Source organism: Haliotis rubra, unplaced genomic scaffold (assembly GCF_003918875.1).
Source record: "Haliotis rubra isolate DU_JTF1 unplaced genomic scaffold, ASM391887v1 Scf206, whole genome shotgun sequence".
Taxonomy (NCBI): Eukaryota; Metazoa; Mollusca; class Gastropoda; order Lepetellida; family Haliotidae; genus Haliotis; species Haliotis rubra.
In genome coordinates this window covers 619,702-631,993 of record NW_025766070.1, presented here as the reverse complement: position 1 = coordinate 631,993, position 12,292 = coordinate 619,702, and the positions used below count along the sequence as shown (strand labels likewise).

The 12,292-nt window shown below is 39.9% G+C and overlaps 1 protein-coding gene across 1 annotated transcript in view; it reads right to left on the bottom strand.

The window, feature by feature from the left end:
- The window catches only part of LOC124276124 (vacuolar protein sorting-associated protein 54-like), a 58,433-nt gene that overhangs the window by 15,657 nt on the left and 30,484 nt on the right, over nt 1-12,292 (bottom strand). The window contains exons 6-16 of the mRNA XM_046711790.1: nt 10,881-11,023; nt 8,768-8,867; nt 8,028-8,170; nt 7,193-7,319; nt 6,598-6,705; nt 5,130-5,188; nt 4,644-4,740; nt 3,569-3,699; nt 2,900-3,032; nt 2,504-2,635; nt 1,499-1,548 (exon numbers count right to left, since the gene is read on the bottom strand). Coding sequence (XP_046567746.1) covers nt 1,499-1,548; nt 2,504-2,635; nt 2,900-3,032; nt 3,569-3,699; nt 4,644-4,740; nt 5,130-5,188; nt 6,598-6,705; nt 7,193-7,319; nt 8,028-8,170; nt 8,768-8,867; nt 10,881-11,023 — 1,223 coding nt within the window. The remainder of the gene's footprint in view (nt 1-1,498; nt 1,549-2,503; nt 2,636-2,899; nt 3,033-3,568; nt 3,700-4,643; nt 4,741-5,129; nt 5,189-6,597; nt 6,706-7,192; nt 7,320-8,027; nt 8,171-8,767; nt 8,868-10,880; nt 11,024-12,292) is intronic.

Sequence of the window (12,292 nt, the reverse complement as noted above, 5' to 3'; positions counted from 1 at the left end):
AATACTCGGTGAAGGCTTTGGTGTGAGCTATTTTTCTAATGTTTTGTTGATATCTCACGAAGCTGAGCTTTTATGTTATGACAGTAAATAAAATGTTTATATAATTTCAATTGTCTATTTCACCACACGTTCTTCTTACCGCGTCACTTTCTCAGTTCGATACTTAAAAGCAATGTCATTATTTAGAGTTGACACAATTTCTAACTGTGATATAGATATGTCGTTGTCACAGACAAAACTCAATGTCTTGTTTTATTGACACCTGTGTGTCTGCCTGCCTGTCTGCTAATGACAATATTCAATACACAACTCGCGATCACTGACCACATGCAATTTGAACTTAACACCAATCAGGCTATACACCATAAACAAAACGCATTGATTTATGGCCCGAGTTCGGTCTCTGTCACATTATGTAATTACACAGACAGGCAGGTGTGATACTTGAACACATGACATGTTATGATGTCTGTTGATTGCAAAATGTTATACACAAAAAATGAGCATGTATTTACAAAACCCAACATCTCTACACACACACCATGAGCCAGCCGTGAAGGCGGCATTTGCTAATGAACCAGCCGTTACACTTGAGTGCACACCCACCCGCTCTGACTGGGTTCGGTATCCCAGCTGCTTCGTTTCGAGGGAGGTAAACCCAAGTACACAATATTGCACTTTTGATTTGCGATTATACGCTTATAATTTTGTTTATTTGTTTTTTCATAATCAGCAATGCATATTATATGTCATGAAGAAGTGATAATTGTGTTTTAATTATGTTTGATTTTTTGGTTGCATGTGACCTTTAACGAGAGCTGACTGTACTGTAACCCTCCCTTACACTAACAGTTTGTAACTTCCTTAGACAGTGAGTGAAACTTTTTTTCCAGCTACAGCATATTCTATGCTATGCATTCATCATCGGACTGTTAATAATCAGTTTGAACTAAACAAACCAGTGGTTAATAGCATGAACACCAATTCAGATACAATGACAGAAGATCTAACAGCTGGACAAAACATCAAATCAAGAGTCAGTGAGTGTGTGTTGTTTTATGCTGTAGTCAGCAACATTCAAGCTACAAGTATATTCTAGTGGCCATCAGGTTATCAAGGTCAAGGTCAAAGACATCAGGACATGATGAAACACCATCAGCCTGTCAGCAATGGACATCTCTTCTGTGAAACAACTCCACTCCAGGCAGCTTCCACAAAGCGATCTTAGCCTTATTATGATCAAAAGCTCATGTTAACTTTATTTTAGTCATAGTCACATTAGCTTTGAAGAATGGGGGCCCTGAATCCGTATGGACTACCATACCAAGTTTTACTATAACATATCAATTATTTGGCAGTCTGGTACAATGTTATCTTCGCTTGGATAACTTACATCAATATAACCAAAGAGCTCAGGTTAGACCTAAGTTCCTTTGAGAAACATTTCTCAATTCTTTGGTTGCACAGAAGTCTTAAACTGATTTCTAACGTTCCTTACCTGAGTTTGTTTTTCCTTTCTTCGTGGAATCGAGCCACAAACCTGTTTGCCTGTGAAAGTTATAGAAGAGTGAGTGAGTGAGTGAGTTTGGTTTTACGCCGCTTTTAGCAATATTCCAGCAATATCATGGCGGGGGACACCAGAAATGGGCTTCACACATTGTACCCATGTGGGGAATCGAACCCGGCTAACACTAGGCTATCCCACCGCCCCAGTTATAGAAGAAGAAAAAATAGAAGTCACACGAAACCATTTTCACAATCACATCGTGTGATTCTGACTATATTGTAAATATATTGTGCATCAAAAGTGATGCATGCGAATACGAATGCATACGACAATCCGTGCAACAAATTGTGGTGATTACAAATATATTTATGACTGTATTTTAACTAAATTGTAACATGATGAGGTGAGGTGTGGTGACATGGGGTTTAATGTCATGTTCTTGCACATGTATAGTGTGTGTGGGTCTGCTTTACGGCTGGGATGGGTTACCTGGTCACATGGGTCAGGTAAAACATTTCACTAATAAACCACCTGGACCCGTTTCATCACGAGACTTGTCACTTGTAACTGATAGTTAAAATTCATAGAACCAAAGTAATGCACTAAACTTACAGTCTACATTTGATCTTCAATCAAAAAGATAAGCACAACAAGTTGCTCATTCTATTTAAGGCTTTGGGTTACACTGTCGACAACTGGTGCATTATAGGTAGGTGTGTGTCAATCTCAACCAATCACAGTGTCACTGATCATGCTGACAATAACTAGCCAAAACATTAGAAAAAAGTTAATTCATCCATGAACAAACAAATAATTTAATCAATATAGTCCCTTCATGATTCTTTCTGGCATGACATGGATGGAGATCAAGCCATCAACCTTCCATGCTAAGGGCAGACACTCTATCTATTAGATGATGAAGACCATGAACTGCATCCAACAAGGTGGATACTACTGCACTGAACTTGTAGTCACTGTTCACAGTATGATTCTCACCTGGTTCTGTAAACTGCCCCTGAGGGAGGTGCTGGGTCGGCCACAGATGGTCTCGCAGTCACCGACAAAACCCTCTACCTCTCGGCACAAGGCAACGAACTCCGATGAGGAGAGTCTCTCGAGAAAACCATCCTGTTGAGGAACAAATGTGCACAGATCTGTGAATTTGCAAATTTTATGTATCATAAACTCATTTAATAGTTCTATCATAAACAGCAGTTCACAGAAGACCATCCGCCATACTTTGATTGGCATTTATTATACACAACTAACATTTTATCATTATTCGGATATCCAAGGAAACATTTGATATGTGTATGATATTGCTGCATTTGGACCAATCAAGCTAAGACTTTTGACAAATTGTTCTGCAAATATGATTTTAAGAAGACTGACCTTTGCCCTGGCTACCACGACCTTGACACAGCGATCATGAGCATTATCACAGACGGCGCAAAGCATCTCTTTCAAGCCCATGCTCAGTTTGGTGTATTCTGCCTCCGTTATCATCACATCAACATCCTCGCTCCTGGAGGACATGATAGAGAAGAATTGTATTCATAAGTGCCATGGCAACAATGTCCCCATCACTGATAACAAGTCTAGCAATGAAATCAAAATGTTCCATCCACAGGTATCCTCAATTATCCTGTAATGTCTTCTTGATTCTATTTGGATGTTGAAATAACCAACAGTTTTATTCTTTTTCAGGAGTCCTCCTTGGGGTACATATAAGCATTAAAGAGTCCATTTTAAAAACCTACGACAGTTGTAACTATATTTTAATAAAATATTTACAAAACAAAAAACATTTTTGTCTTGTGAGACCACCCCTACAGGGCCCCTCAGAGCCCCCTGCAGGCAAGAGCAGGTAACTCTAGCGATTAACCTCGCACCTCACTTTTCATGCTGAACGGATCAGACAGAATGAGGGGAGGCGGATGGCTGGGAGTGGTATTCTGTCACGTCACATTTCTAATTGAGGCACACAATCCAGTTATCTCTAATTTTGCACAACATTTGTCATATCATTGGTTGGTTCTGTAGACCCATGAATGTACTCACACAGACACATGGAGATGAGAGGGTTCCTCCAGGAATCGCTTGTCCTCCGACGTGGGTGTTGACACAGGTGTTGGCGCCTTTGTCCTCCCTGCTGCAATCCCTATCACATCACTCATTACACCATGGAATGCCTGGAAATACACACACATACTTACAATACAATGCCTACAAAGTATATCATGTCAGGACTCATGTCACACAGGAAACGTGTGCTTGTTAAAAGGTCAAGTTGTCAAGGTTGTGGACAGACTATAATGAGTGAGAGCTGGGATAAAGCCATTTTGAACAACATTTCAGTTAAAATATTCTGTGGGTGGAACAGCCAATGTGATCCATGTTGTTGTATTTTTTAATAATTGAAAACTATGACCTGGACTGACTGAGTTTGGTTTTACGCCGCTTTTAGCAATATTCCAGCAACATCACGGCGGGGGACACCAGAAATGGGCTTCACACATTGTGCCCATGTGGGGATTCGAACCCGGATCTTTGGCCAAAGACCTGGAATGTGGTGTTGACAAACCAAGGATCCTAAACAAGGCAAATCTGGGATTCAAACCTATAGTGGGTCCACACATTGCTGAGATACTTAACAGTAAATTGTATAACGTCTGATAACTGGATCAAACATGCGCATCCAACATTTGGACTGCGGTATAAGATTATATGTAGGAGTATGGGAATCTGAATACCGTAACCAGGATGACAGTGTTACCATGGAAACTGGGGTCATGCTGACCATAGGAAACTTTGTATTAACCACTGAAAGGGCACCAGGATTCTCAACTAATTTGCTCAAAATTGGGATATTGTAAGTAGATTCTAATTTTCAGGGCTATTTTAACATTGCATTCAGTGATATAATGTAAACTAAGCTATAAAGCCTGTTTATTGGCCCTGTTGTCACTAATATACAAATTACCTCTACAAAGCCATAACATTGCCCATAACTAACTATATCAATATGAACAGGAATCTGGTTTAATCCAATTTGGGAATTTTAACTGACATTTGTTGCAGGCAGAATATGAGCTTCCGAGCAGGTCTAGATCAAGTCGTGTATATATCCACCCACCTGAGTCCTCTGTAGGAGCTGCATCATGTTAGAGAAAATGTGCTTTAGCAGAGACATCCACTGTGGGTAGTTGAGGAGACGCATCTGATCCGCAAGGCTGAAATCAACAAAAACTGACATCAGTGTATCTTTCACTCCTTTAACTCCTCTATGATTAAAATGAATTTAACTTGGCAAAATACATAAATTATGTTACATCCAAATCCACTGGCATTTTTAAGACAACTTGCATCATGATCACAAGAACACATAGAAACATGGTACCCCAAGGATACATTTTCCACCATGTCTATTTTTCAAAGGGAAGTAACTCACAGGGCATTTCTTGTATGCCACTAATAATATACCTGAATGTAGACTGCTAAAGTTTCTTCAAAATAACAAAAACAAATCAGTCAAGGAAAGCAAATAGTGACCAAATTCGTTTCAAAGAAAACTTACATAAAAAGACTGATCATAAAAAGAACACAAGTAACCCTAAATTACCTGCCAACATTTCCTTCAGTGTCGATATCATCTGCAGCAGACACAGCTTCCACCACAGTCTGCAACATACACATGTATATGTTACAGTCAGATTGTGAAATCAGTCATTTCGTGAAATGACTCAAAAAGTCAGTCATTTGTGAAATAACTAAGAGGGTCAGCCATTCAACTATCCCTACTGCTCGTTCTCTTTCTTCCTGGGTTAACCTTGGCATTCTCTCTGTGTGACTTTATGTGCAATGATATTGCAGTGTTGGACAGGCCATTTATACTTATTTTTCGCACGATCTTTCCCATGTATCCGACTAAGACATGTGTTTCGTATTTCTGACAGTCGGGGCCACAAAATGTGTTTTGGCGATTTGTTTCGTGCATCACAAACATTGGCAATCGTTATCAAGCATACATGTATTTACATCAGATTTGATGGAAACGTCCAAACCTATTTATATAGCCAATAGTGAAATGGCTGATCCTCTTAGTCATTTCACGAAATGACTGAAATTTTTAGTAATTTCACGAAATGACTGATTTCACAATCTGACTGTAAGATATATAGCACTTGACACAGATTACAGTTATGTCTGCTGGAGTGAGGAGGCTAGAGTATGTTTCACATACCAATATTCTCACAGAGAAATACAGTTTTTAAAGTTACATTTAGGGTACAATTAGCTCTGCACCTTAATTATTGATTCACACAATCAGCTGACAAATTGTGTACACACAGATCTCTCCAAACAGCAATATCTGGCATTTTACCAAATGTGTAACAAATGATGCAGACATAGAGAATACTAAGCGATGTCCAGTGTAATACCATATTTATGAAATGAGTGAATGCTTTGGTATCTAACGAGCGAAAGCAAGACATAGGACACAGGACATAGTATTTTATTTATTACTCACCCAACATTAGCAAAATATTATCAAGCAAAGTACTTCTTTCCTAAGAATTCAATGAGTGTGATGACTCTCAGCTTTCCGCGAGTCAAGCAAGGCCTAATACTATTGTGACAGAGGTATTAGCATTGTGATGTCATAACTGTAAATCACTTTGACGTCATATGCACGGCATCACGCGATGTTATTACACAATGTGTAATAACATTGTAAAATTATTAAACAGTGATATATTCAACGGGTGAGTAATAAATAACATTTCCATATATGTTGTGCTCAGTAAATGTTACATGGCCTTAACCATTGAGCAGGCCTGGATAAAGTCTCTGCATATGAAGAAAATTTGACAGAAACAATGCAAAATGAGACAGGGCTTTTCTCCAAGTCCAGTGGAAGATTTAACTAGCCAGTCTGACATGGGCTGATAGCTTGCACCTCACAATTTACTCATTTACTTTCAACAGGCAAAGACTCCTTACTTCAAATGTAACCACAAACATGAGGAGTGTGCTTGAAGGATGAGCATGAGTCAGAACTCTGACATGGCTGTCTGTAAACACTCTACCTGTTTTATCACAGCCTTGAGAGCAGTAAATGCTTCCTCTCTATAAACATCAACAAAGTTGAGCTTATTCTGTCGAAGGAGTCCAAATAATATTGATACCAGTTTTTCCTGAAAGAGAAATAATACAAATTCTAGTAAAGAGTTTGTTTCACAGTTAAGTTTCTGAAGTTCTACAGTTCTTAAGTTTACCAAATAGTCTCTCACATAATCACATTCCCTATTCTGAAACAGCCTCATGCCTTCTCATAATTGTCCCTTGAACATGATGCATATTCATATACATCAACTGAGGCTTATTCATCTACAACAGCATCCTTCCTGAACAGCATCTTAACCACCCTCTAAATCACACCTGTTTCACTTACCATTGCACGGTGAATATATTCCCATACTTTACATACACTTACAACAGTCATTGTGCTAAGATGCCTTTGTGAACCAGGGCTTTGATTTCAAAGTATCCTTATGGTTCCATTAAAAATGAGAAAAAAATTGTTTCACTAACTCCTGACCTATGACAAGGACAAGGACAAGATTAGTTGATGGGATGGTAGGAAATGAGTTTACATTGAGGTTCATCATACAGGGCTCTCACCTCTCCCGTCAAGACCTCGAGATCTGTGACAGGCCTGTTCAGCTCCGATGTGACGTACTTCAGGAAGTCAGCCAGCAACATCTTATCTATCAACTTCTCCATCTCCGCTAACTGGGACCCGAGGTGTCTAACAACAACAATACAACTCAGTTCATTAGAAGCTTGTACACATGGTTTACTGCATCACATAATAGGATTAAACATTGTATCATGCAAACCTTTGTGACACATTCCACTTGGAATCAACATATTGCCACCTCCTGTTATAAATAAGGTTTGTTTGTTTAAACTTAAATGCTGCACTCAGCAAAATTTCATGTGGACGCTTATGTGCAATGTCCACTGCCATCAGACCCCCCAATCTCTTGGCCCTGTAACTTTGGACAATTCTGACTCAGAATCCCTTTGGGGGATATACAATAACTCACTCACTGATAGGAATGTACCAGGTGTGAAGTTGGGGGGTGCGGGGGTAATGCACACTAACTGTGCACACTCACCCAGTGTGCAAAATAGCCACTGGCCCACTAGCCCATGGCTAGTAAAAATCTAGTCGGGCAGTAAATCTCCACAGTCACTGGCCCGACTGGCTAGTGAAGTTTCATGGGGTCATTTTGTAAATATACTGAGAGAAACAAATAAAGGATCACAGGAAAATTCAAGCATTCCTTTAATATTTTACAGTTTTCATCACCAGCTTTGAATAGCACTGTGGTGATGAAAACTGGAAAATAATAAAGGAATGCTTGAATTTTCCTGTGATCCTTTATTTGTTTCTCTCAGTATATATCACTCTCTGGGGGGTATGTACAACAAGTCCATGTACAATACTCACCTAAAGGAATGTACCCCTGCCAGCTCCTGAGACAATATTTCCTGTGATGTGGAGATGAGATCAAGAGCTCCAACAAACTCATTGGTTGACAACAGAAGCTGTATCGTGGGTTGTGTTTGATGGATAGTTGACATTAACTTTAACTGCAAGAAAATGTCACATTGTTTACAATTTCTTCAGATCAATACTTTCCTCAGATCACCACTGTAAACCATTGTAAGTGAGTACCACAGCAATGTACATCTTCCTGGTCATGTCATTATCAAGCTCCTTCCCAGCATGTGACATCTATGTTACCCTTACGGTGTCAATGTTGTCAATGTTCCCTTTAACCCGAGTTTGGAAATGCCATAATGGTCAACAAATGTTGAACTGAGAAAAGGTTTATGACTAAATCACTAAACAAATTTACATCTGTTAATGACATGGGTTGAGTGTGCAGAAAAAACAGAGTTCCCAATTGCAAGTTAAATCAGAAGCTCCTTACAGCAATAGCTCTGGGCTCTCTTCACTATCACTGCCACTAGTCACAACTGCCTACTTTACAGTGAGTGAGTATGGCCCAGAAATGGGCTTCACACATTGTGCCCATGTGGGGAATCGAACCCGGGTCTTCAGCATGACGGGCGAATGCTTTAACCACTCGGCTACCCCACTGCCCGTCATGGGAAAGACAAGTACATTTGTTATATAAAATGCAGACCTCAAATTAAATTAATGTCAACTGGACATGCACTTACTTTATTATGAAGGTTCACATAGTTTGCTCTCGTTCGTGTTTTGTGCATGATATTTAATGATCCCACCGCTAAACGGTCGTCTAAGGAATGCACTTTATCCCTGAAAAATAATAACATCATGTGTTAATTCTACAAGAAGATATTGATTAACATTACACCAAGTTAAATTACAACCTTGTACTTTCATATAGAGCAGCAGCTGACAGCAACAGTGTGTGTCACTGAAACTCAAGCGCACACTCACACTGCTTGACTTAGGATCTGACAACATGACTTACCTGAGTTGCTTGATTGACGGACAATGTGACTCACACGAGTTGATTAATGGCCTATGTGAGTTACCTTTTAACCTGACAATGTTACTCCCCTGAGTTGCTTAATGGTCTGACAATGGGACTAACTTGAGTTGCTTGACAGCCTGACAGTCTGACTCTCATCAGTTGCTTAGTTCCTTGATAGTCTGACAATGTGACCCATCAGCATTGCTTGATGGCCTGACAATGTGACTCACCTGGGTTGATAGATGGCCTGACAATGTGACAGCTGAGTTGCCACATGTCCTGAAGTTGTGACTCACCTAAGGTGCTTGAGGAAATAACAATGAGACCCACCAGAGTTGCTTGATGGCTGAACAATGAGACTCACCTAAGGTGCTTGAGGAAATAACAATGAGACCCACCTGAGTTGCTTGATGGCCAAACAATGAGACTCACCTGAGTTGCTTGAGGACATAACAATGAGACACAATTGAGTTGATTGAGGACATAGCAATGAGACTCACCTGAGTTGCTTGAGGACATAACAATGAGACTCACCTGAGTTGCTTGAGGACATAACAATGAGACTCACCTGAGTTGCTTGAGGACATAACAATGAGACTCACCTGAGGTGCTTGAGGACATAACAATGAGACTCACCTGAGTTGCTTGAGGACATAACAATAAGACTCACCTGAGTTGCTTGAGGACATAACAATGAGACTCACCTGAGTTGCTTGATGCCATAACAATGAGACTCACCTGAGTTGCTTGAGGCCATAACAATGAGACTCACCTGAGTTGCTTGAGGACATAACAATGAGACTCACCTGAGTTGCTTGAGGACATAACAATCTGAGTTGCTTTGAGGACATAACAATGAGACTCACCTGAGTTGCTTGAGGACATAACAATGAGACTCACCTGAGTTGCTTGAGGACATAACAATGAGACTCACCTGAGTTGCTTGAGGACATAACAATGAGACTCACCTGAGTTGCTTGAGGACATAACAATGAGACTCACCTGAGTTGCTTGAGGACATAACAATGAGACTCACCTGAGTTGCTTGAGGACATAACAATGAGACTCCTCACCTGAGACTCACCTGAGTTGCTTGAGGACATAACAATGAGACTCACCTGAGTTGCTTGAGGACATAACAATGAGACTCACCTGAGTTGCTTGAGGACATAACAATGAGACTCACCTGAGTTGCTTGAGGACATAACAATGAGACTCACCTGAGTTGCTTGAGGACATAACAATGAGACTCACCTGAGTTGCTTGAGGACATAACAATGAGACTCACCTGAGTTGCTTGAGGACATAACAATGAGACTCACCTGAGTTGCTTGAGGACATAACAATGAGACTCACCTGAGTTGCTTGAGGCCATAACAATGAGACTCACCTGAGTTGCTTGAGGACATAACAATGAGACTCACCTGAGTTGCTTGAGGACATAACAATGAGACTCACCAGAGTTGCTTGAGGACATAACAATGAGACTCACCTGAGTTGCTTGAGGACATAACAATGAGACTCACCTGAGTTGCTTGAGGACATAACAATGAGACTCACCTGAGTTGCTTGAGGACATAACAATGAGACTCACTAGAGTTGCTTGAGGACATAACAATGAGACTCACCTGAGTTGCTTGAGGACATAACAATGAGACTCACCTGAGTTGCTTGAGGACATAACAATGAGACTCACCTGAGTTGCTTGAGACCATAACAATGAGACTCACCTGAGTTGCTTGAGACCATAACAATGAGACTCACCTGAGTTGCTTGAGGCCATAACAATGAGACTCACCTGAGTTGCTTGAGACCATAACAATGAGACTCACCTGAGTTGCTTGATGGCCTGACAGGTGTGTAGCAACTGATCCTGGAGTTCGTCATGTGATGTCATTGCATGGAAAAATGCTTCTGACTTGATTGAGATCTGTTTGGCAATCTGAACTTCCACCACATCCAAGTAGTGACTCATCTGAAGCAACCATGTTGAAACATACACACTGATACTTTCATGGCAATAAGATTAGCGACGGATTTCATGTCACTGTAATACTGAGGCAGAATTACAATAGGTGATGATGAGAACCAAGGTGGTAAATATCCTTGAGGAAACCTTTAACCTAACAGGGGTATCATACTGCAGCACGCACGCGCACACGCACACACGCACGCACGCACGCAGGTACACACACAAATAGACACGTGGTTCTATTAACTTCTTCATTATGTAAATACTAAAAGATCCCAGGCTCATAATACATACTGCATCAAGATCTTTCAACATTTTATAACTCTAATGCATGGTATACAGGCTGACAGGAACTCCATTCATATTCATTTCAACCACATTTTCAGTATTTTACATTTCAGTCCTTTGATGTCAGTTGTCAGACAAAATAGTTCCCTCCATCTGATCAATGTAGTAGACAAAGACATACAGGTAAGGTCATCACATTCAACATGAATATACAAAATTGTCTTTGTAGTTATTTGAGTAAAAGTACAGTTTTTGAGTTCTGTTAGTTACAGTCAAAAACAATTCAAACCATATGTAAAGTTTTCATTACAAACATAGAAGTGTTGCCAACATACGGTATGAACATATCAATATCAACCATGTAACTTTCATGATGTTTGTAATCATTTGTTGGGCAATAATTAGGAATTTGATAAATATCATTATAAACTGTGAGGTCATAAACAACATCTGTTATGTCTGGTCAGACTGACATTTTCATGCAACCAAGTACACAAAATCAAAGTATGGTTGACATATTCCTGTAGTGAAGACAGGTGTCTCGAAATAAAGATGTGGGGGGTGAACCCCTTGCAATCCCCCCTACACCTTAGATCCACAGCTATCTCTGAACCTCAACCAGCACGATAAGCTCATCTGGTGACTCATCTCATGACTTGCCTGACAACCTTATTGCAAAATACACCAACATGTGGATAAACATAATATTTACACACTCATCATCATCATAATAATGCTGTAGCTTGATAAAAGCTTGTTTGTATAACACGTTTTACTGGGTTTTATATTCGACCACATTATATAAATCAATATGACACTTAGCTGCCTGTTATCAACGGTCTTATCTTGCTTATCAATGTTTCTAATAAACCCTGCCAAACCTAGATGAAAATGTAAATCATTTTTTACCACAATGATGCAATAATAGGATGAGATATTTAATCAAAATGTATTATAAGTATAGTATCTATATCACCACACTAA